This window comes from Drosophila sulfurigaster, chromosome 2L (assembly GCF_023558435.1).
Source record: "Drosophila sulfurigaster albostrigata strain 15112-1811.04 chromosome 2L, ASM2355843v2, whole genome shotgun sequence".
In the NCBI taxonomy this organism is placed as follows: Eukaryota; Metazoa; Arthropoda; class Insecta; order Diptera; family Drosophilidae; genus Drosophila; species Drosophila sulfurigaster.
The window spans coordinates 8333936-8360580 of NC_084881.1; the positions used below are offsets into that span (position 1 = coordinate 8333936).

The window sequence follows — 26645 nt, forward strand, 5'->3', positions numbered from 1 at the left end:
CAGTCTCGGCAGCAGTCGCTACAGTTGCCACAGTTGCCACAGTCGCCGACAGCCATTTGACCCTAATGAACTGACATGGAACAGCAGCAGCGGCATGGCGATTGTCCGTAGATGCGGTGTGCTGTGGTGTTGTGGTGCGGTGCGGTGGTGCGGCGCTAGCGCATCCGCGGGGCGCCTACGTTAGACCCACACAAGAGAACATGTTGCAACTGGGACCCCTACACACAGTTTATTGACTGGAAATAATTTATTAATTACTTTGTGCCTTGTCTTTTTATTGCTTTGGTGTTGTTTTCGCTTTTGGGCTTCGGGCAAGTTTTGAATTTTGATATTTTCTAATTAATTTCCATTTCCTCAAAAATATTTTCATTGATTAGTTTTGTTATTTTGGGTGGCATTTCAAGATTATTTATATTGCTCTTCAAGTGTTTTGTAAGCAACGCATCATTTGAGTGCTGATTAAATATTGAAATGCGCTATTGAAACGGGATTATCAAATGTCAGAGGCACTTAAATTAGGCATTACAATAATGATTTCTTACGAGCGAATTAGATAAAAATGAAAATGTAAGAATTACTATGTTGATAAAATATAATTCTAAAACATGATTTTAATCAAACAATATTTTGCATTGTTTTCGTAACTTCAAATCCCTGTGATTTGTCTCCAAACTGTAGTCAACCCAATTGCTTGCTATTCGATCGCCATAAAACCGAAAAGAGCTCAGTGAGTATACATCGATTTGCACTCGAAATGGCGATGCATGTGCCTGAAGAATATTTGTTGGACCAATTAAAATCACACCACGATCGAGTGGAAATTGGAGACGTGTTTTCATGGCCGTGTTGTGTGTTGTATTTGTGTGGCTGTGTGGACAGTCGTGTGGCATTTTGGCGATAGGAGAAACATGGCAACCAGGTGGCAGATAGAGATGCATAAAGGCAGCGAGCGAGGAGGAGAAGCTACTGTGGTTAAAGACTGGCCATAAATTAGATAGTCAAAATGCCAAAAAGGCCTGTGCCTCGACTCCAGCGCCTAGCTGGAGTGTGAGATCACTTGACCAATGGGGGCACAGTTTGAAAGCAATTGATTGCCTCTGCCAGCCGCAGCGCAGCATCCGCTTTAATAACAGGCAATAAATTTGACTCAAATTGTGAGCAAATTGTCATCTTTTGACAATTACATTTTGTTAGCCACATTCATTAGTGTCAAGTGCTTTGCATTTACACTCGCCAGACGGCCAGACGGACTCCCAATTTACCTTTCTTTGGCCATCGCATTAACTGATTCTCAACTGGCATTGCATTTACCGTTAGTGTGTGATCGGCAGTGATCGCACATTTGTTAGTTAGTGTACAGCTCGCTTGAAAATGATTTGAAATTTATTGCCACGTGAGGTGAGGATCCTCTTGCTCCATTTCCAGTCATCATTTCACAGCCAGATGCGTTGACAGGCCAAACAACAAACACAACCACTTGTCAGAGTCGCTTGTTGTGGTTGTTGTTGCTCCATTTTGTCCATTTAGACGCTTCTTGATTACCTTGCTGCGACATTGCGACTCCGAGTCCAAGTATCAAGTCAATGTATTAAGTTGCTTTCAAAATACCCTGTACTTTGAGTCGAATGGGGTAGAAATAAGTAAGCTTGAAATGCCTTTAACTACTTTTATAAAATGTTGTCTCCATAATTCAATAATATTTCAAATGACTTTAGTTCATCATTCATCCTCTAGAGTATCAGTCAGTCGAGCACATGCTATCCCAAACTCTTTCTCTTGGTATACTATTTTCAGTCTTGTCTTTGGCAATTGTGAAAAAGATACTTGTTTCACACATTTTACTATTTGCTTTTTTGTGCTTGTTACCTATAATTTTGTAATTGTTTTGGCCTAGTTAGCAGCTGAAGCATCTCAAAGTGTGTTTCACATATGTGAATCAATTTTGTGGCAAACTTTTCCATTCAGAAATAGTTAAAAACCAATAAGATGAATTCGAAAAACAAATTTTAGCTAGTTAATAATACTTGCAAATTTGAAAATCTTATATCATGGCGTTCTTTGCTCATTAAATTATTATTTTTATTGGTTTTTTTTTTGGGTCTAGTGTTACAAGTATATTAACATTTTGTTCCCATGTCGAGATTAGGCAAACTTGAAAACAATTTAGAGTTGTTTTTCCAACAAACTGTAATGTAGTTGGAAACTGGGCCAGGCACTTAAGGAGCTCATTTGCATTACCAATTTGGCAGTTGGTTAGTCATTAGTGTGGACAACGACAACGACAAAAACATCGACGGCGACAACCACAGCAAGAGCAACAGCAACAGCAGCAGCAACACCAACAGAAACAGTAGCACGTGCGTTTTGTGGTGTACACAGAGAGGCCAAAATTTATAACCCACGCATAAAAATTACGAACAAAAATATAGAGTTGTAGAGGTCTAAAGGCTTTGCTATCTGAGAAATTAAGCAGCAAACGGCGAATACATTTAGCCGCTGGTCATATTTTGTAATCAGTTCCATTTGCCGCTCACCCAAGACATGCCACAGCAGCAGCAGCAGCAACAGCCACAACAGAGCAACAACACCAACAACAACGAGAGGCACAACCACAGCAAAGTCTCAGACAGCATGGAGCCAAGCGAGATGGTGTCCAGTTTAAGGCCCCGGCGAACCAACAGCCACTGGGACAAAACCACTTTGGCAATCCAAGTCAAGCGGTACATATTTTCTTGCCGTTGCTGGTCTTGGTGTTGTTATTGTTGCTGTTGCTGCGGTTGACATTTTTATGGACATTGGTATGCCCAGTCTCTCGGAATCGAGGGAGAGAGAGAGAGAGAGACAGACAGATCTCTTAGAAACCGAAAACGAACCACCAGCAAGGAGAAATATAAAAACCAACAAACAAACGAAAAAACCAAATATCGATATGCGAAAATTGTCACTGCCTTCCATTTGACTTTGCTCCGATGCCGATTTACGTTTTCGGCCAAACTGATTAGTGCAACAATTTCAAATATTTGTGTTAAATACCTTGAAATTAATTGCAACTGTGGTTTTCACCAAACTGCGGCATAAAATGAACTTATTTCAAACAACTGCGTTGGCGGCTATTTCTTACAAAAACAAAGTCGCAAATTGATTCGCGATAAAAGTTAAAAAATACAACTGCAGTTGAAAGAGAAAGGAATTGAATTCTAGTAACAAACTAATTAAATGAAAGCTTTAACGTGGTGAAGTAGAAGGTTCTTTAAATTACGTATACGTAATATGTTCCCATAGCACATTTTATTGAATTTAAATTGAACAATAACTGCAAATAATTTAAAAATTTAAATGTAAAATTCTCTTGAACTTTCATTATAAGTTTGTAGCCAATATTCTATCAAATAAAATTCAATAAAATGTTGTCTTGATTCTTCTATTTTTCTTTGTCAGTTAGATTTACCATTTATTTCCCTTCTAAAACTTTTCCATTTATAGACTAATGATACATCTGCTTAAGTTGTGGATTAGTAATAGTAAAGAGTATAGTTCTTACGGAATTGCCCAACTTATTTCTCAATCACTTTTCAGCCCATATCTCACATCTTGAGCTACTGACTCTGCACACAATTTCGTGGCATGTGCGTGGGTGTTGCTTATGAAAGTTGTTGCTATTGCAACTGCAACTGCAGCTACCGTGTGCCGTCCGTCAGCTAGATGGAGCTACCGTTGTGTGTGGCAAAGCAAATCCAAGTCCAGGCCACAATTGTCATTGCAGTCTTTCATTGTCATGGCTGTTCAGCGAGTTCGGAGATAGTGAGATGTTTTGATAGGAGAAATAGAGACCCGAATCCAAACAGGCTTTTGGCTATTGACTTCTTTTGGAGCACAGAAGTCAAACTGCGATTCGGGTGTTAGATATATTGCCAAAGATTGGCATGCATTGCAAACTGGTTGGCCGGCAGTGCTTCTAAAACTGTGCGCCACAGCAGACACCACAAATTGTTAATTAAGTATGATGGTTCAAGTTATGTCTAAGCGACTTGATATTTTGACCCAGAAGACAGCAATTGTTGAGCAAAGACAGCTTGTAACTTGTTGCAACTAAAAACACCTTCGAGCTTGCAACTAAAATCTCTTCAATCAAGCTCAAATTTCGACTCTTGACCCTAATGTCTTTAACAAAAACGCTGTGTTTTTATACATTTTTTTCAAAATGACTTTAACTCTTTACTCTTTGGTTAGCCAAGTTACAAACCAAAAGTTTTGCATAACAAAATCTGAACTTTTGTGCTGTCATAACTTAAATTCCTGTTGTGGTTATAAATCACTGTTGGGATTGTTGTTGCGATTGTTGAAAGCAATTCTCTGCACAAATATTTTGCAGTGGGTGTTTTATGATACAAGGGCGATAAATTTATATTAAATTGTATAGAATTATAATCGCTGCAAGTGAATTAGATTGGGTGTTTAAATAAATGTAAATTGTAAAATATTTCAAATATTAATTTAAAATATGACTTCATGAATTGTAAATTACTTCACTCAGTACGATAATTATTTTATGGGCGTATCATTATTGCATCATCATCATCATCACACTCAAATATATGCATTCTGTCTGAATTCAACATACATTGCTCATTATAGAGGCCCATTGTAAGATGATATATCGGAGACCTGTAGGCAGTTCTCCTTGAAGTCCGTCAACTCTTTTTCTACAATTTTTAACACCATTTTCTTCTATAGACAATAGGCAAAAAACGGCAGTTGTTGCAGAGTAGTTATGATACAAAGTGTACTCAAATAACAATTTATTGTTTTGTAACACGGATGGGCAACAAACGGCAACAGCAAGTTGAGTTTGAAAGAAACCTCAGCAGATGTATAATAGGTCTTCATCAGTTTCGTCTTTTATCTATCTGTCTTCTCTCGTGTCGTCTTCTCTTCTCGTTGTCGGAGGTGTTGTACTTGAACAAGAACTCGAATTGCATAATCCAAAACGTTGCCTTTTCTATTCTTCAATTTTCTTGCTTATGCTTTTTCACTCACTTTTTTAGCGTACTGCTCCGTACCCAAAGCTAAAAACTTTGGCTGCGGCTGTCGACTTTTTAAGGTAGTCTTTTCTGGGATTTTATTATCTCTTTTTAATTTTACTGGCAGTTAATTAGCTAATAAGCTACGGTCAGCCAAGTAATTGATTTTCAAAAAGAATTAACTAGACTTTTCCTTGAGGGCAGCAAAACTATGATAGGGTATATAGAAAAGAGTCCACTACGTTTCAAACTTGAAAATGGAGCAAAAAATCAATTACGCGCAGCTTGTAGATCGACCGCATTTTTCTTCTACTACACATACTTGTGCTCGCACTTATTGATGAGCCACAGCACTTTACACCGCACATCTCACATCTGGTTTTCATAGGTGCAACCACAACAGAGCACATATCCATCTATCAAAGGCCAACACACAAATTAGGGGCATGCTGCACATGCAACATGGAATATTTCAAGAATTTCTTTGTTCTTAGCCGCACTTAAGTGAAATCACTGTGTATGCATCATCATCTGGGTACATCGTCTGCCATTTTGCAGACCTTCAAAATGTATGAAACTGGAGTAACTTTAAATTAATTTCTTGAAATCAAATCCCTTTTTAATTTGCTCAAGATACTTTTAGTCGCAATCTTCATCTATTATTAAAGGTAATTTAACTGATAAGATTTTTCAAAACTTTTTAAGATATTCATTAGTAAAGCAATATTAATATTACACATTGCATTAGCTGTTCATTTCACATCTGGTTTTGTTTGACATATATTTCACCTTTATACGAGCTACGTTATTAATTATTCATATGAGTTATTGTCTAATATCACTTTTAAAGCCTATCATAGATTTCCTGAATAATTTTATTTACATTTCCCTTGTCTTGTACACAGCAAATAAATTTGTACAAAGAATAAAACTTAAATATTATTTTAATTTCATTTCAACTTTTAGAAGGCAGTTGTTAACTTAAAAGGGTATTCCCTAGTCGAATAGTATAAGTAGTACGAATGTTCACTCACCCTCACAGGCCACGGCATCCATCTGGTCATCATCCTCTGGAACCAACTCCCAATCAGCATCGTTTTCTGCCTCACGCAGCGCAGCTAAATCCTCTTGTCGCTCGACATTCACATTCATGCCAAAGTAACCATCTTCGCATTCCTGGCACTTGACACCCATTACACCCAGCTTACACTCGCACTGTCCAGTGCTGGCATTGCAACTGTCCAAGACAGCTGCGCCAAGTGCATCGCAATTACAGGGCACACATTGCAACTCGACATGGGCAAAACCGGTTTCGCATTGATCACATTTCTGGCCAGCGAATCTTGGGCGGCACAGACACTGACCATCTGTGCTGTCGCAGAGCTCGCTCTCGGAGCCCTCGCCATAGCAATGGCAGGCCTCACAGCCGACAGCGGGATCACCCCAGTGGCCCAGTTTGCAGCGCTCGCAGTGCCAACCTTCGGTGTTGCCCTGGCAGGTGATGCAGGCACCGGTGGTGACGTTGCAGGGTCCGCCTTCGCAATTGCAGCGCTGACAGCTGCTGCCCAGTTGCATGGGATTGCCGTAGTAGCCATCATCACACACTTGGCAATGGTCGCCCGTATAGCCCTCGGGGCACTGGGTGCAAATGTATTCGGCATGTTCAATCAGCTCAAACTGTGGATTTAGATCCATGTAGTTGTAGCTTTTCAGCTGGCAGCTGGGTGAGAAGTTATTGGACTCCTCTGAGAGGGGGCAGGCGCATCGCTTGCAATCGTGTGGCGTGCCTTGCAATGGGTTGCCATAGAAACCGAGCTGGCAACGCTCGCAGCTGCAATGAAAAAGAATGCCGCATAAATGGTGTGTGTCTTGGCTAAGCAGTGGCACTCGCTGTGTGGTGAGTTTAGCGAGCGTTCAATCCCCAGTGTGTGCACTCGCTAAAGTGGATTGTGGCATGTGGAATGCATTTACTTACCGCTCTCCGAAAGTGTTGTGCATACAGTCGCCACAGTTGCCGCTCTGCAGATCACACGAATTGGAGTGTCCATTGCAGGGACAGGGAATGCACTTGCCCAGCAGCTGATGATCCGTGGAGTTCTCGTAGATGCGTTTGTAGCCAAAGGCGCAGCCTTCACAAGAGAGACCCGTGTAGCCGGCCGGGCAAATGCATTGCTCCACCTGTGTGGTGGCCTTAGCTCCGAGTTCTAAGCCTCCCGAATAGATGACAGCACGCTCCAGCGAAGTTTCCACCTGATCTGTGTGATAGGCAGCGCGTATAAGCATTGCATCCAGTGAGACCATCACGGATAGAAACTGTGATCTCGTCACGGGCTCCCCATGATAAGCACCTCCCTCTGTGCGTCGAAGTCGTGTCTTGATATCCTTCACAGCGGGCGGCACATGATACCAGCCCTGTTCCGTGAGAGTTACATTGAGAGCCACCTCCAAACTCTCAAAGGATTCATCTGCATAAGCGATCTTAAGTCCATTCTTGCCACACAGTATGACATTGGGTCCTGTTGTTGGTTTGCCCGAGGTGTCGCCTCGCATCACCACCCAGGAGAGTTGTAACTGGAGCCTGGCACCGTAGCTGGTCAGTCGATTCCCAAGGTAACCCACTGGTGCCTGCCAGTAGATCGCCTCAACTTCATCCAATTCATTGCCAAAGATCAGACGCATTTGCTCCGCATCCACGGTCACAGCAATCGACTGCTGCCGCTGGATGTCTGTCAACCTCCAATCGTTTAGTGTCTCAAAGGCCAGAGTTTGCAGCTTGGCACTGTGGCAAGTCTCGGAGACCTGTGAGCACCAGCAGCGACTGCAGCCATCTGGATTGTGTTCATCCAAATCATAGTAGCCTGTGGCACACTCGGCGCATGTTTCGCCCTGCACATTTGCCTTGCACTGACAACTGCCCGCACAGGCGCTGCCCTCCATTGTGCCACGTTCATCGCATTCGCAGCGTCGACAATCGTCGCCGTAGTGATTGGGCGCACACTCCTCGCAGTGGGGACCCTGAAAGATTTTTAATTTATTTGTTATTTAGAAGTAGGGTATTATTAAGTTAATTGAATGCACACAGATAGCTCAAAAATATCTGGCGATTTTAAAATTCTCTAAAATCCAAACCTTAAGGAAATATTCACCACACAACAGAATGGCGAGTGATTTTTTTTTATCATATTTATCAACCTCTTCTTGTTTAATATTTGTGTTATTTTTAAAAATGGATATATATTTATTTATTCAGAGTCAATCCAATGAAAAATTACAAAATGTTATATATACGTATATTTGTTGTGCTCAGCAATATATTCCTACTTTCCAATAAATAAAAAAAAACAATTCTAGCGCGCCAATCAAACAGTGGTTACTTCACAATTGGAAGTTGTAATCAGCTGAGTGTAATTGTTGATAATTTTGAGCAAAGCGAAAAATTAAATTGACTTAAAATACCAATGCGCTATGGCTGTCGCTATGAAGAATAAACTACGCACCGAGCAGCAGCTCAAATCCGTTGATTCCTTGGAAAGTACTCGTCGCATACTCAGCATGATGGAAGAATTCAACGAGATGGAAATTCGCTCTCTTAAGCCTTTGTGTGATCAGAACGAGGTATTGGATCGCATTGAGGAGGGAATGGGTCGCAATAATGCGGATATGCGTGAGGAGGAAAAGAATCTCAGCGGCATGGAGAAATACTATGGCATCAGCGTGCTGCCGTGTAATAAAATTATTCTGAAGGACGACTGGAAAGCGAATAATATGGAATCCGAGTTGGTGAACCCAAACAAAAAAATCGAAACCATCAATGCCAAGGATGATTCCAACTATATGCGCATTGACGGTGTTAATCAGGTGTCAAAATTTAATGATCAATTATAACTGCTTGATACCGATCACCAGTAGATGGAGCAACAACAAAAGCATAGCAATAGCATCAAAAATAAATGCAAAATTATGAACTATGTTCCGAACAAAAACAATACTATGTTGTGGGCACAAAAACCTACTACTGTTATCCTTTAATTATGGCGATATCAAAAATTAATGAACTTTTATATTCAACATACACACAAACTACTTAGTAAACAACTAAAGCAAAAAACACTCAACTTGAGCCGAAGCGAAGCAAAGCATTTAGAAAGAGGTGAGCGATTTTTTTTAACCTATTTATGAACCGTTTCTTGATCGTGTAATAAGATTTTTAAGATAATTTTTGTACTAATTTAAAAAAAATAATATTTAATTATTCAGAGTCAATATATATTTTTTGTCATCACCAATATATTCTTACTTTCAAATAAATAAATAAAAAAATAAAACAATTCTAGCAGTGGTTACTTAACCATTAGAAGTTATTAATAATTTTTAGCAAACCGAATGTGATATATTTGATATTAAAAACATTGTGTTATATTCGTACCAGAGAACGGCTTCGGGTGAATGAAAAAAAAAATCGTACGCGATCAACAGCCGAATAATCACACTGCTCGGATCAGCCGATCAAACTTCACACTTCAAAGCACAGATAAAATGTGCGAAGAAATTTATTTTATTTTATTTTTATTTTATTCTATAAAATGACACTCAAATGAAAAATCTGTAAGTAATATGCTGTTTTAAAAAACAAGCAGTTTGAAAACTGTATGCAATTGCCATGTTGACAATTCTCTGGATCTCTCTACTTTAGTAAATAAAAATTATAGCTTATGGTTACAACTCGGCAAGTAAAGAGTAAAATTGCAACCTGAAAGAATAATTTCATGAATAGTTAAAAAATGAAATATTATGTGGACGCAAAAGCATAGTTTTCTTATTAAATATTAAAACATTGAAAAGAGTCTATAGTGCAAGCGATGGCTCGCCACCTCTTTTTAATATATACAATTGGTTTTATACTTAGTGTGTATACATTTACCAAAATATTGTACAAAAATAACTGAAACAAAACTTATTAAATCAAAAACGTTTATCAAATTTAAGTTCCTGTTTTACAAAAATAAACGAACTTAATAAAAGGACTACACATCATCATCGTCAGCAAGTGGCGTCAGCTGTTAATTGTGAGTCATTTCCTAGCTATTTTTTGCAGCCTCAATCACTGAGAAATTCGCAATCACTTGCTATACACTGAGAGGCAGTCATCAGTAAGTAACTTACACCCACATCGAATAGTCACGCTATGGCTGCCGCTGTGAAGAATGAACCACGCACCGAGCAGCAGGAACTGAAGCTCAAATCCGCTCAAGTTGTCAATGATTCCTTGGAAAGTACTCGTCGCATACTCAGCATGGTGGAAGAATCCGAGAAGGCAGGCAATCGCACTCTTGTAGCGTTGGGTGGTCAGGGCGAGAAATTGGATCACATTGAGGAGGGAATGGATCGTATTAATGCGAATATGCGTGAGGCGGAAAAGAATATCAGCGCCATGGAGAAAGGCTGTGGCATCTGTGTGCTGCCGTGGAAGAAAGTCAATCTGAAGGACTATAGCGTCTGGAAGGCGAATGATGATGGCAAAGTTGTTAGAAGTCAGCCGCAGCGTGAACGAAATGAAATGGGACATCCAGCGCAATCGGGCTATGTGGCAAGAATAACGAACGATGTACGCGAGGATGAGATGGATGAGAATTTGGGGCAGGTAAATTCGATATTGGACAATTTGCGTAACATGGCGATTGATATGGGATCCGAGTTGGAGAATCAAAACAAACAAATCAAACGCATCAATGCCAAGGGTGATTCCCAACAATTTGCGCGTGGACGATGCTACTAAACGCGTAATTAATTTGCTCAAAAGTTAATCAGGTGTCAAATTGAATGATCAATTATAACTGCTTGATACCGATAACCACCCCACCCATCGCTACCAATTAACTTCCTGCTATCTAACTCTCACTTGAAACTTTCACCAGTAGATGTAGCAACAACAGAAGCACAACAATAGCATCAAAAAGATATGCAACAATTATGAACTATATACTGAACAAAAACAATACTATGTTGTGGGCACAAAAACCTACTACCGTTACTTAGCAGTTCATTTAGTTGCTTTAATTATGGCGATATTAAAAACTATTAAACTTTTATATTTAACGCACACAAACTACTTAGTAAACAACTCAAGCAACAAAACCTCAACTTGAGCCCGAAGCGAAGCTAAGCATTTTAAGGAGGAGGAAAAGGTGAATTGAGACGGACGACGGAGGAATGATTAAAAATTTAAGGGTAGTGTCAAATTCATTTTTGTGTGCTTTAAAAAATATTATTAATCTATTTTTTTATTATTAATATTTAAATGATGTATAGCATCTTTGTTTACATACTTTTCTAAATAATTTTGAGTATAAATGGAATCCTCCAATTTAAAGAAAAATAAAAATGTTCGTTACAATAATGAAATTGCTGATTGTGGAACTAAGTAATTAGCTTTGAGAATTTAATGCATTTATTAAATACATTAATCACTAATTTTATATTGAGTGACAATGAACACCACTTAAACATTTCTTTATTTTTTCGAGTTTTTAATAACAACGCAACTCAGCTACAAATAAAATATATTTTTATGCACTTATCATTGCTTACCTGAAAGCCTTCCAGGCAATGACATGCGCCTCCGACCGGAGCACAGATGCCTGTCGAACGTTGTGGATTGCAAGAGCAGGGCAAACACGGTTCAGTTGGTGCTGCATCTGCCGCTCTGTAGAAGCCTCCGGCACAGAATTCGCACTCGTTGCCCGCCGTATTATTGACGCAGTTCTCACAAATGCCTCGCTCCAAAAAACGAATCGTAGCTGCAGCTGAGAGCATGGCCATGACATTCGCAAATCTCGCACTCGGCGCCAGGACGATAAACGCGGTCCTGATAAAGTGGACAACACTGTTCGCACTGCATGCCACAGGCGTTGTTCTGACAACTGCACTGTAGCAACTGGCTGCCCATTACTTCCTGGGTGCGATCCGCATTTCCATTGCAATCTAGTCGAGCGCTCACACGCAACTGCTTCAGACTGTAGAAGCTGCGCTTCTCCATCGATTGGGAGTCGAGCACCCAATCGACGCTGTTGTCCAGATTCGCTGTTGAGTGCATGCCCTGCAGTCGAATGCGCATGAAACGCGCCGTGATGAACTGCATCAACTCAGGTGTTTGGGCCATGGCTCCAGGTCTATTCTTCATTAGGGAGACGTGTAGTTCGCCATTCTCCAAAGGCAATGCCTTTGAGAACTGTGTTGTGCAGATGACTTCGGTGTCGTTTTGGAACATATACTTTCCATTCTGGCCAGGCAGATTATAGCGACGCTTGCAGTCTGCATCGCTCAGGCCAAAGTACTGCCATGGCTCATAGTTGATGCCATCGAGGGATTTCTCGAGTATCCAGGAAGCGGGACGCGGCGAGTTGGCCGACTTCAGCATAATGAAGAATATTTGGTATGTCTGAAATGGAGATTAATAAAGACAGTTAGGAAAATGCAATGATAGAAATTTGAGCATTTAAAATATTGTCCAGAATTGACAGAATAATTCAGACGGACAAAACAACTGATACATAAGTGACATAAACCTGTGAACGTTTTTCTTTGTGTTTGCAAAATCTAAACTGTTTTCACCCTAACATAATTATTATTATTTATCTGCCACTCCAGATAAATTTCACAAATGAAAGAAGTCTAACTTAAGGTTAGTCATTTTATGTGTACAAACTCAAAACTCGAAAGCTTTACTAGCTTAGTTAATTCCAACTGTGATTTTTTACTTGCTATTTGGATGCGAACAAACCGCAGTTGACTTACAGTTTTTACAGCCACTGTGCGGGCTATAAATTAGGAAAGGAAGCCAAGCAGCGTTGTTTCTGTCACTTTGGGGCAATTCGCTGATGTTTCTATTTAGTTTTATATCTTTCTATCAGCAACTGCAGCAGACAAACTCAATGTTGTCTGTTAATGTTGTTGAAGTTGGCTGCTGTTGCCGTTGGCTGCCGAAAAAACAATAAAAGAAAAAACCAGCGAAGAAAACGCCATGAAAAACTATAACCCAACGCCATCGTCGCGTCATAAATTTTCCAAACTGTCAACAAAAATGCCGCGAAAAACCACCTACCAATCGCCTGGAACACGCCCGGCAGCAGCAGCTGACAAGCGATATTTATATTTATATTTATTTATTTATTTTTCTTGGTGTTTGTGGTTGTGTGTAGTATGAGGCATTTTCGAAAAATTGTTTAAAATACTGAAAATAAAATGGCAAATGCCAAAAACGTCGCGTGTTATGCCTATCGTTGTCAAGAGATCGAAAAATGGAAAACTAAAGCCAATAAAAGGCAACTTGCGGCAAGGTGTGGCTTTCCGACCAGGCTATAATTGATTATAAGACGTGGCTAAGCCAACTGGCGCCATCTAACGACATTTTTTTTTAAGCACAACCAAAACTCATAAGCCCGCAAACTCATGGCCAAAATGTCAGGACCATATCAGGCAGAGATAATATAGCGACAAGCAACAAGCCGCAACGAGTCTATCAAATTTCAAAGGCACTTGCTTCTTGCCTGTTGCCAGTTACTAGTTGCTGCCACATACAACGACTGCAACATTTTCGCTACAAGTTTTTCCGATTCGCAGTCACTGATAAAACGCACGCAGCCACTGGAAAAGCCACTGCACATGCGTGCCGCATCGCACTCTTCCAATTTTCTTCTGCCAGTATTCGATTACATTGCAACAACAGCAACTGCCACACAACGCTGATAAGATACGACAGAGATAGGCAGAAATGCAGAAGCAAAGAAATGAACCGAGATCTCGCAGGAGGCAAATTAGCGAGTGTCAGCGAGAAATTTATTGCATGCTACAAAATGATTTGTGGACTACAACGAATCGAACTAGGAAAATGGCCAGCTATAATTAAAGTGTCTATAAATAAAACGAAATATAATTAAACTAATGTAATAAGAATAATAATAATAATAACCAAACCAATAAAAATGTCACTCTACAATCTAAATCTCAAAATATAAATTGCGTTTGTTTTTATCCATCATTGAACGAACTATCGATAAGTCATCTGCTGAAATTATGTTGTCTCCGTCAATTGCACTAACCTTGATCACAGATTAAAGCCAGACCAAAAGCAAGTGCACGCGTCTGCTGACTGAAGCTTCCTGCCTGGTCACCAAACAAGTTGCCGATAAGCGGGAACCACAGACACAGACACACAGAGAGTCAGGTATGTATGATGCTCTCTATAGGGCAGTGGAGGAACTGTGTAGATTGCAATCATCGGCACGGCAACTGGAAGCTGTCAGTGCTTGGGGCAGGCAATGTAGCTCTTGACATTTTTTATCAGCAACGAACTGACGGGCCAATTGACATGACTTTCAATAGCGACGAGCTTGTTCAACAAATGCGAAAACAACAGCTGGGAGAGGAAACGAAAAAACGAGTTGATAAAGCGATGATCATCTCTAGGGCGTGTCGGAGAAATACAAATGTATTAATATATTTGGTCAGCCAAATGCCTAATTTATTGTTATATGCATTCCAGATAATAACTGGCCACACAATGAAACCCGTTTCTCAGATGCTGCAAATTGATAAACCCCAATCGCTGTCAAATTAGACAACAAAATGGTAAAAATATGCAACACAGACAACTTAATTGGGATGACAAAGGAGCGAGGCACTCTTATCAGCCTTATAGCGGTAGATGAGACATTGAGAGTTATAAGCTATAGAATCGAAATTCACAATTGCAGGCCATAAATTATTATTATTTAGCATTTAGACGATCATTAAATATTTATCGCTCAATGGCCGACATTAATCGAGCACAACGGCAACACGTTGCCCGAGCTAATTGTATAAAAGTCGCAGAAATGGAAGAAAACTATAACCATAAAAACAAATGCCGTAATCCCAGAAAACTCACTGAGTCGCATCATAAACTTTAAAAATAAACAAGCGCGAAATTTTGTGGCTAGACAGACAGCAAACTAGCTGACAGTTCACAATAAAATAAAAAAAATTTTAGAAAGATTTTTTTGTTTCATTTTTTATTTTGGTTTTGTAGTCGCCATCTGCATATCACTCATATGTCTGCAAGGAACTTATTCACAATTTTTGCAATACCCTGTAGAAATTGAACGACTTGCTTTTAAGGGAAAATTCGACATTTAAATGATCTATCTCTTAGATTATCAATATCCGTTTCCAAATAAAATACACAACATCGATAATGAACTCATATTCTGTCATACATAGAGAACGTTAGGATCAAGTGTGTCCATACAACAAAGTGAAGGCTAATTACAACTTAATACGGTCATGTTTATTATACTAATTATGACATATATAATATGGACGCATTTACAACACTATCTTAATCATTATTTAGTGTTGTTTGAAAAGTATTATTATTCTCGTTGAATTAATAGAGTAACTTTAGGTTGAGCACTCGTAATTGAAGTATTTTCGTTTTTGGTTTTTTTTGCAACAATTTTTAAAGTTTTGGCCCATTTGAAGCGGCCAAGAAATAGAATTTTTGGCTGGCACGTTTTTAGATAAGGCGGCCAACAAGCGAAGCGCATAATTTTTGGCTTTTGTAGTGAATGAACCTACATGACAGAGAAAAGCATGAATGTCTACCCTAAGATCATGAAGTGGCAAAGACTATAAAAAATAACCTATACAAAATAAAATAATATTTTATGGGTGCGCAGCATTTGATATATTTTTTAAAGTAACTTAGATAGTAGGTTAATTAATGGCCAATTTGGTTGTTCATTTATGTCTACAGCGTATCATATAGTCGATGACCTTAAACTTTAAAATTCTTGCTTGTTCCGTTGCTTTAGTTTTCTTTATACTTCGTGTGGGGGTAATAAAAAGTTCAATGCTTCGCATGGAAAACTTTTTGCTGGCAACTTTTCTTATCTTTAAATTGGCGCATTAACTGCAACTGCAGTAAGTTCACAGTTCAATTCCAGAGACTAACAAATATTGCGATTCGCCTTCACTTACTATAAAAGGCAAAAGCCTTAAATCCATGTGAAGAATTACATGCATGAGGATTTCAAGCAAAGCTTCAATCACGTTAACAATTTACAAAAAAAACCTTTAAGCGATTTATGTAAATGCCACAACAACTGTGAAAACGAAACGCACAACAGAAAAAGGGGAGAAGCATTCTGAAAAAGGAGAAACGTGAAAAACATCACAGTCAAAACAAATAAATAAATTGACCATTAAAATAATTGCAACGCCTAAATGCGTCGCGAACGTGGCTTGTAACACGCTTTGCCTGTTGTTGTTGCTGTTGTTGCTGTTGCTTTAGTTGGTCCGCTGTTTGCTGGCGAATGTTGCAACAACTTGTCAAACATTTGAATTACAGTTACGTAAAGCTGCCCCAAACCGCGGGCGCCGCCGCCAGCAACAACAGAGACAACAACAACAACAACGTCGACAACAACAGGCACAACTTTTTGGCCAAATTTGGCTAAATTTAATGAAGCAATTAAATGCCTATAAAAATCAAAGAAAAACATTTTTAATCCAGCTTGTTGATGTTGCCGCTTGAAAAAACAATCACAAACATTTCGCAGTTTGGGCAGAAAAATCAATGATATAAATCGATTTTTAACCGGTTTAGAATTAATCCAATAACGAAAATCCATGTGTCTGCACATGAAACTGTCAGTATTTTTATCTTTTTTTACCCAAATTTAAATTGCATACTTCGGAAGTGAATATTACAAATATTTTTCAAATGGTTAAGTTTTTTGACATTTCTTTTAAACCCCCCATTCGCACCAATAATGTAACAGTTAAAGCATCTAATTTGCGATTAGCCAAGTGTTCTACAGTTTAAGAAGCACTGAAGTTTAGCTACTCCATACTACATACCCGCCATTCCCAGAATGCTCGCTAGACTTTCAATTAGTCACGCGCGCCCCAAAGTCATTGAAGCATAAATCTAGACATTGTTGTGGCCAGTTCAAGTTGACAGAATGACAGACTCACTGACTGACTGACGGACGGACGGACTGACTGACTGAATGCCTGACTGTTTGGCTGACAGTTGCAGTTGCCTTTTGGCCGCTTTTGGCGGCAGTCTGCTGCCTTTTTCTGCGAGCGACAAAAATATTTTAAGTTGTCAAATCGTTGACACATGCCTGTCTTATGTTTGTTGTTGTTCTTGTTGTTGTTGTTGCTGTTCACGCTGTTTCTTGTTGTTGTAAATAACTCGATAGTCTAATTGTTAAAATCAACTCGAAGGCTTCAATGCTTTGTCGCCCATGAAAAAAAATACAAACTTCGAATGTCAAGTTTCCGTCAGAGGTCATAAATTTGGTGGGCTGATTGTCTGTCTGTTGTCTATTTATTTCGGACGTGGGGAGATTTCTTCCAAATGTGTTTTTAAACAGTTGTGACAAATGCTTTAAATATTTCCCGTCGAAACAGATGAATACATAAATTAAGCGATAACTATTTTGGGGGGATGCTGACGAATTGAAGAAATGGGAATAGGAAATGGAAATGAGTGCTAATTGCCTGTGACGTCCCTGAGAGACAGGAGAAGTTTTAAAAATAAATATAATAATTGGTTCTCATTTTACTAACAGACTCTAGGTGAGTGCATTATGATAAAGTTTATATTTGTTTACTAAATATCATAACTTACTTCACGTTCACAAATATTGTGAGCTGCAGTCTTCTGCAACTCTTTTGTGAATCTGTGAAACAAGGAAAGTATCTCGTTCCAGAGTTTGACCTATCCTACAATCAGTGCAACATTGCAACTCCGAATACTTATTGTGTGCAAATCGTGTGTTAATTGAAATTCCATTGTGGATCGAGGTAAACAGAAAAAACAGCAAAGTATTATATTTTGTGGCCACACACCAAGCATTTCCTCCTTAGTGCAGCTGCTTAGTCAGCTAATGAGCATTACGAATCTCAATCATATCATCATTATGACTGCCTTGATCATTGTGAACTTTCACAATCTTCTACTATATGGCCAATTATGTGCTGAAAAATTGTCTGCTTAACTTCAGCCGACATAAAGTTGACATTTCAAGTGCAGTTTGCACTCGAGACTCTCGCTCTCTCTGTTTCTGTCTCGATTCGAAAGATATTTCAATGTTTTGATATAATTCTTTCATTGCCATATGCTGGCGAAAGGCGCAGAAAGACGCCACAAACAAGACAAGAGAAGACAAAGATATTCACATGGAAGTGCACACTTAATTAAAACAGACGAGCGCAGAACCAACTTCGAGCACTGATTTAAAATTAACAAGTATGAATAAATTATCTACCACGATACGATCAGTAGATACTCTCTACATCTATGTTAAAATTTACTTTTAATATGAAAAACTAGTTTGAAAATGTGAAAACGCTTCGATTAAAAAAACGAATTTTTAAAAACTGAATACAATTCTAGTTCTCCAAGTTCTCCAATTTATTTCCATTAATATATGAGGAAAGTAAGCACAATAAATTGATTTACATACTTCCTCCATTGTGTACGCATACCCTATGGTCGCATTAAGATTACAGGGTACAATAACAATGTTTTCGCATATGCCTCAAGTATGAGAGATTTATGACAGCCATGCGTTCCAAGAGTTATTAATAAATAACGAAGACTACAAACGGGAGCCCAACTTCTCGAGAGCATCGCATTAATATTTAAATTGGCTCGTCCTTTAATTAACTTTGTCAGTTTTATAGAGTTTGCAAGTACAAAAAAATATGTTAGTTGCCAAAAAAATACGAATTACCTTTTATGGATGCGTCGTTAGAAATTAGAGTCTGAACATTTTTTTCATTTATTGGTTTCGCTTATTTCGTGGCTACAATTGACACATGTTGAACTGAATTTTTGGTCAGGCGGTGACAGACAAACAAAATTGCTTTAAAATGTCACAAACGTAAAAAAAAGAACTTAAATTCTGCGTTTTTTGTAAGGTTCCCATGACTTTTGTTTATGATGCTGGCAGAGGGCAGCGTCGCTCAATGGCGTTTTTCATTATGAAGAGAACGAAGGGAGGAGAGCAGACAGAGAGCTCAACATATCAACGGCATGTGTCAAAATTTACACGCTCCCATTAAGTTGATTTTGCATGAACGCAAAATGTATTCACAGACTGTCATGGAATTTTTATTTATATATTATTTTTTTCTGACTTTGATTTTGATTGAAGTATCTGAAGTTCAGATGGTACGTGATGAGAAATTGTGGGTGTCAGTTGTAGATGTTCGTTGACTCTACTTCAATAAGTCTCGATTACTTGAATACTTCTCATGACATACGTTAGTTGATGAAACCCGGAAACGATTTCCAATCACAAAGAAAAGACTGTAAGACGATACGACTTAATCAAAACTCAATCACAGCCAATTTATGTTTGCCATTTTGAGCATTAGAATGTAATACCTAGTGACCGGTCTCGGTAAAAAGATGGAAAAACCCGATCCAACCCACTGTGATCATATTTCATGCATAGTCTAATGATCAGCGACAAGCCCAAGGCACAGATGGATCATGGAACTGGCGTTAAATCGCTTGTAAATGAGTGACAAGTCATCGGCTTAATTACAAACTGGATCACAGCTACGCTGTCACATGAGCTCAACTCAGACTCAGACTTAGGGGGGAGCGGGGGTTTATCTATGGCACAGTCAAAAGTCTCACCTGTTTCAGATCCAATGTGATGGTCACATACTCATACTGCCGGCCACCCTGCAGTGTTGGTGATTGCCACCAGCTCTCCTCGAAGCTGGAGCCGGGTGAAATAAGCGACTCAATGGGTCGCTGCTTGGCCCGGTCAGAGCTGTGGGCATTGCAGGTGCCACATTGCGTGGCCCACTTGCGATGCGGATATGCATCGACTAATTTACAGTATTCCTCGGCGCCGTTTTGGCCGCAGGTCGCATTCACAGTTATCGCGGCACGTGGAGCGACATTGAAAACGGGCGGGTAAAGACCGCCTGGGCTTCCAGCACTAACATCATCCGCCTGTTGGCTGTTCAGATCACGCACAGCTGAAAAAATATAAAAATTAAGTTAGTGATATAGTGAAAATTACGTAACGAACTGAATAAGCTAACTCCTTAATGGTTTCTTGTTCAGTTGTTCACTTTTGATCTTTAGTTCGGTCTAGTTCATATGTTCAATTTTGATTAAACTTTTTTTGCAGTTGGTTGTCACTATCGTCTTGCTATTTGAACTGATGTAGCCGCACTTAAAATACAAATTTTAACATTTATGGAACAATATTTTCTATAAAAATAATAGTATACTAAAACAAATGGGGTTTCAAATAATCGAAAATCATACTGTTTTCGAAAACGAGCTTTGAACGAAATCAAACGATGAACGGCTAATTAAACAACGTAGTTCCGCGATCGAGAATTAACGAACGAACTATTTCAATAAATTAAACAAAACTTAAGAGAACCTATAGAATATATTTAAGTATTGTACCAGACAAGCATAATAAATACTTTCGTAGCTTGAGGGATGACTGTGGAACCGACTCACTTAGCTTTCAAGTCGATAGCAGTTTCGATATATCATTAATAGATATTTACATATATAGCTTGCGCTATGCAATTTCTAACAAGAACTATATGCATACTCTATAAACTGCCCACCGAGAGCGTCGCTTTATGCGTTTGACAGATTTTCCCATGTAAATCATATTAATTGCTGGAACAAGTCAAGAACAAGCTCAGCAATGACCATAAATCACAGCTACAGCTGCTCTGGGCTCAGTGTTCGTATTGATTGGTCAGCTTAAAGGCAAAAATGTATCTCACGTACATATCTGCAGATAGATAGCCAAACAAGGCAACTTTCGAGATAATGTTTATCGCTGTTCAGCGCAGTTGGTAGCAGCTGTAGCCAAAGTTTGAAATGTTGACCTGGTATGCGATTTGCATGTTTCTTACGACTACTGGCTTCAAATTGAAATTGTTGCTATTTCTATTACAAGTAGTCACATGTGTGTAAGTGTATTTCTAGTTGTTGTTGTATCAGCATGTGCAATTTTGGCAATTGTCAACAAAAAGTTTTTCGCATTTTGTTTGTCCGACGCAAAAACGTTGACGTAATTGCTGTGAAATTGCACATAAGTTTCTGAGCCAAGGCTTCAAAGTTTCTCAGAAGCTCCAAATATTTGATGTCTTAAAGTGTGGCAAGGGAAAACTTTCAAAAACAGTTAACTGACTCGTAACTGATGAGTTTAAAAAGTTCAACTATTTTGTGCAAATTTAGTGCAGTGATCATAGGAAAACTTTTCAGAAGTATTTTACAATTTCTAATTTAAGTAATCAATAAAAAAACAACAGTTCGTAATCTAGCACTTTGCAATCAAAATCAATGAAATAGGAAGTATTTTATAGGTTTATTGAAGTAACTAGTGTGAATTACCGACAATTACCACTTCCCGAATAACACGGCCAATTTAAATAGAAACATCTATTCCCGAAGTGCTTATTAAAGCTATCAATAATTGGACCAGCTAACACGCAAGGCAATAAAACCACTCGAAACTCAGATCACTTTCACTTAACACTAATTTCATTTCAACAAGAAGACAGCCGTGAAAAATAAAACCACGAAAAGAAAAAAAAAAGAAACAGTCTGTAATTATTGAAATGAGTTTATGAAATGTGTAGAAAGTCAAAAGAAAATGTTAAACAAATTCGCTTTGAGCAGAGCATTTCCAGGGCAAGAGGTGTGAGAAAACGCGGAAAACCAAGAAAATTTATCGACAGCTGTCAAAATGCAACGCTACACGCAAATGGCATTTAAATGTCTTGACAAATAACAAATTTGCGGTAGCCAAAAAGTTGACTTCACTCCACTCTACACTCGAGACTCAAGACACCAGTCGACTACACACCAAAACCCAAACCCAAACCCAACACAGCACAGCAGTTAAATCCACGAAGTCGAGTGTGTATCTTTCCTCTGGCCCCTTGGCTACATGGGGCATGTTTTTCGGGCAAGTTTTCCATGCGCTGACAGCTTAAGTGAGAAAAGTTTTGCTGATTAAATGTTTTGACAAATTGAATGGCAATATTTATAAAACATTAACACAAAAGCGGCGTCGAGCATGAATTAAACTACGAGGCTATGGAAGAGAAAAGGCTAAAGAAAACTCGTATTAATAATGTCATGGATGAACCGTTTGAGTGATTTGTAAAAGACAACTTTATTAAAGCAATTTTCACTCAGCACCAATGCCAGCCAATAAGGTAAACAATCCATAACATTGATTTCACACTGAGGAAGCCACAAGCCAGAAATAACCAAGAAATGGTCAATAGAATAAGCGCGAAATTTCTCTAATCTTCGCAGAGTAATATGAGTGTGTTATTAAGTATGTCTCAAGTATACTTCCATCTCTCTTATATTTCACAATATTTTACTATAGGAATAAATTAAGATATTGATATTGATATATTCAGATACAATATTTTACCCGTTTATTTTTTTAGAAAGCAGGTAAATCCATTAAATTATGTTATAGCAATACTAACTTATTAAATGCAAGATTATTTTATTTAGAATTAAGTATTCTCTATGTATTGTAAGAAAACTTAAAATATTATTGAAATATTTCGCGTTTGAAGTTCGAAAAGCGTATTCCAAATTAAGTTAAATTTGTTAATTAATACGAAAATATAACAAAGATATATATTATTATAGTTCGGTTGCGTACCTCCCTACAACTAATTTTTATTCTTTAAGCACGCGATTTATTTTGAAGTTTGAGAAGAGTATTTGGAGTGCTGCAGATTGGAGTTAGTGATTGCTTCTCGTTTTGATTAATTACAAACCATTATGGGCACACGCATGTGTCTGGAGTCTGTGGACTGCAGTTCATGCAGCATTCATTGGATGCAACAGCAGCATCATCATCATCAGCAGCAGCAGCTGTTGTTTGTTGTTGCACGTTGTCGTGGCTGTATTGTTGTTGTTGTTGCATAGTTGAAAGCATTTTACTGTTTTCAGCATTTTATTCATATCGACCGGCGCATAAAATACAAAAATATTTTCACTATTTTTGGTCCTCATCCGCAGCTGTGCATTCGATTGGGCTTTCCAGTTGCCTGCCTGCTTGCTGATGCTTTTGCTTTTGAGGTTGGCTTCCTCTCGTTTGTTTGTTAGGGGCCAATTATGCATATAAACAGACAGTGCGCACAGTCGACCAATCTAGTTGGTAGAAATTACTTGGATCTACCAGTTGCAACCTGCTTATTAAGTCATTTCAAGTTGTTGAACTTCAAAGAATACCAAACTGCCAAATTGCCTACAATTCGTACTCGTTCTCCTTGGCAACCAATTGGTTGAGATGCTCGATGATTTGTTTGTTTTGCCAATTTTTTCATGACTAATTTACCAGGCGCTGCAGCATCGCTGACCTGGCCAAAAGTGTTGCGAATAAAAAATCAAATTCGGTAGCCAAAGTAGCTGCCAAAATGTCTGATGACGACATTCGAACCCCACGAGGTAGCGAGCAAAAATTTAATAATAATAAAAAATCGCTGCTGGCCAAAAAAACGAGTAAAGGAAAGGCAAACAAAAAACACCACATGGGTCCATAGCTGATGACGATGGCGATGACGATGACGTTGCTGATGAGTCTCATGCGAGGCGGCAGCGTGACGAAAACAAACTTTATGCAACTTGACAGGCTGCTCGGCTACCGTTGCTGCCTTGTCTGGTGCTGAAGCTGGAGCTGGACCTGGACCCGGACTCGACTGGAGGATGGATTGGTTGCTTGGCCGCTTTGCTCGAATGCATGGATGATGGAACAAACGAAGGAGCAATCAAAATATGGCCATAAATAGGCGACCAAAACTGCGCGAGGCGTCTCGCAACTCTCGACTTGACTTTTCAGTCTGTCTACAACCAAAAGCAAAAAGGCAAAAAAAAAAATGCAAAAACGGCTCAATTACAAATGGCGACAATGGCTGGCATTGGACCTCTCGGTGATGCAGCACTTTTAAAAACTTAATGAAACTTTGAGGCGACGAACAAATTTCGCGGAATTTACTTTTCGGTGCTGCACTTAATGAAAAGTAATCAAAATTTATACGTTGGGCGGAAACACGAAAGAAATTAAGTTAAAGCCACTAGCCGCCGACTATATATGAAAATTTAATAGGGAGGAGTACTAACTATACAATTTTAAATTGCATAACCTTTAAAAACCGCGCCCACTTCTGCCCCCGCAAAATACCAAAAATCGTATAACTACCGCAATTTTAAAGCTAGCACTTATAATAATAACAATAGTATTTATAATTTCAGAGAATTTGGATGCGATCAGATAAAAACTGCAGAATTTATTTAATAAGTACTTTAGTATGCTGCTTTAGTCTTAGTTGCCGTATATAAATATATCAAAAGTAAATTTTGTTTAGTATTTTTGTGGTCTATTAATTTGGTATATTTTAACAATAATACCGAACTGTTTTGCTTTTACGACGTGTGTTTCACAGTCCCTCTACAGTAACTTTCTTACTTGTTTTTTATTAAATAATTCTGTGCAATTCGACATTTCACTGCAAAAATAAATTTAGCAGTAGTTCTCTTGAATTTTCCAATTCTTGAACTAGAATGTTGCTGGCAACAGGAAGTGCTGAAAATGTGTTACAAATAAATGTCGTTGACACCGTCAAGTTGTGACTATTACTCAACACATCTTTTTCAATGTATGTATATTACATATGCACCATTGCACAAGTTTTAGAATTTACTTTACCACTTATGCAAAGTTTGTGAAATATTTAAAGATACTTGCTTAGCATTTCAAACCGATTGCAAGTGAAGTAAAGCGATAAATTCAACACTCAGCTGGGAATGTCACATAGTTTCCATGAACAAATTTTTCGCAACCAAATGTATAGTAGAACAAAAAGTTCAAATCAAACATCCGCATTGAGGATGGGTGCCAGAAAGGAGAGGCTTTAAAAATGCATCAAGTTGGCTAAGCAGATTGCAGCAGCGAGCTTACAAAACTCTGCTGGGACTTGTGGCAGGTGGCAGAGACGAGATGCTAGAATGGGCGGGTTTGGTAGGTTGCGATACTACTTGAAAAATTAATGTACCTGCGCCGTGTTGGCCGCCAAACGGTCGAATGGCTGAGGGGGGGCTCGGGAAAATGCCTAGACAAATGTCAAATATTTATTGAAAATAAACAAAACGGGCAAACAAATAAACAAAACTGACAAACAAGACGGCAAACCGACGATGGACAAACGGACGGACAAGGCGACAAACGCATTTCCAAGAAAAGAAATAAAATGAAGGAACGTAGAACGTAGAGACTGGAGAGCCAACAACCAAGAACCAAGAACCAACGAACACAACCATCAAACTGACCAGAACTGAGGATGTTTGGACATGCATCAGCGCACCACTGCAAACCACGACAGCGACAGCGACAGCGACAACAACAACAACAGCAACAAGTGAGTTGAAAGCCGTACCGGGAACGTCTCCAAAAGTGGATGCTGCACATTGCCCGTTAACCGTCGGTGGGTGCTTCAGAAAAGCTGCCTGCAAACCGTCGACGAAGAAGACGACGGGTTTCGACAATGAGAACTAGTGAGAAGCACACACATGTCCAGCACGTCGTCTACTCATACACACACACACACATGGCAGCTACCGGCGTTCTGACAGCGCTGTGGCTCAAGTGGTCCCCAAGATGCAGAGCTTCCCTCTTTTCCCCAACCCCGACCCCAACCTCAAGCTCAAGTTGTGCTTTAGAAAAATATTTATGCATGCCAGCGCAGTGATGATGATCAGCAACGTAATAACGATGATGATGACGATGGTCGATGACTTTGGCTTGGGTTATGCAAGTAATGCTTGATTTGGTATTGAAGACTGGTAGCTGCCACTTGGTGTTGTTTTGATGACTCACAACACAATCAAGCTGCCACATTCTGGCTTTCGAGTCGAGGGAGTTGACCAAAGACAGCGAGACTAATTCAAGTGCTGTGCATTGCACATTGGGTGGCTACTCCAATAATGGAGGTGTGAGAACATACGTTCAATAGATTTATGTTCACACAATGTTTTAACTTTATATAAAGTAAATTAATTGAGCTGTGAGCTTTCGTTTGTTCTTGGGCTTAAGTATTTTAGGGGAAATTCAAAGCAATATATGGGTCATGAGAAGATAGGTTTTGCTTTTGAATATTTGGTGTGCTAAAGCTTAAGATAATACAGAAAAAGAATCTATGATATATCGTAGAGATATGATAAACTTCAGCTACATTTGTCTAGTCTAAACTGAATGTTAGTTTGAATGAGAAAGTTCAGGTCTTAGATGTTAAGGCAAAATAATAAAAAATGAACGGAAATCTGTATTTATTGACTACTAAACAAGAACCGACTTTGATTGACAACTAAAGTAGTTATTAATACATTAAAACATCGCAGCAATCAATACGTTTTAACCAAAAAACTAATACTCATTAACAGGAATTTTAAGCAATGATTTACTACTTCACAGTTAAGCTCTAGCTTATATAGTTATACTCTATGTTTTGTGTTTCTTTTAATCTCTAAAAATAAAATACCCTTTGTTTATT

General features: G+C 38.8%; 2 protein-coding genes and 1 pseudogene across 2 annotated transcripts in view; 2 read left to right on the forward strand and 1 right to left on the reverse strand.

Moving 5' to 3' along the window:
* The window catches only part of LOC133847368 (laminin subunit alpha lam-3), an 84737-nt gene that overhangs the window by 43989 nt on the left and 14103 nt on the right, over nt 1-26645 (reverse strand). The window contains 5 exon segments of the mRNA XM_062282357.1: nt 6056-6852; nt 6997-8036; nt 11610-11807; nt 11809-12459; nt 19720-20069. Of these exon segments, the coding sequence (XP_062138341.1) occupies nt 6056-6852; nt 6997-8036; nt 11610-11807; nt 11809-12459; nt 19720-20069 (3036 nt within the window).
* On the forward strand, nt 8489-8971 carry LOC133847426 (synaptosomal-associated protein 25-like). The gene has a single exon (XM_062282460.1). It carries the CDS (start codon nt 8499-8501, stop codon nt 8904-8906), a length of 408 nt encoding a protein of 135 aa, XP_062138444.1. The 5' UTR covers nt 8489-8498; the 3' UTR covers nt 8907-8971.
* Nucleotides 10066-11025, forward strand: LOC133844304 (synaptosomal-associated protein 25-like; annotated as a pseudogene).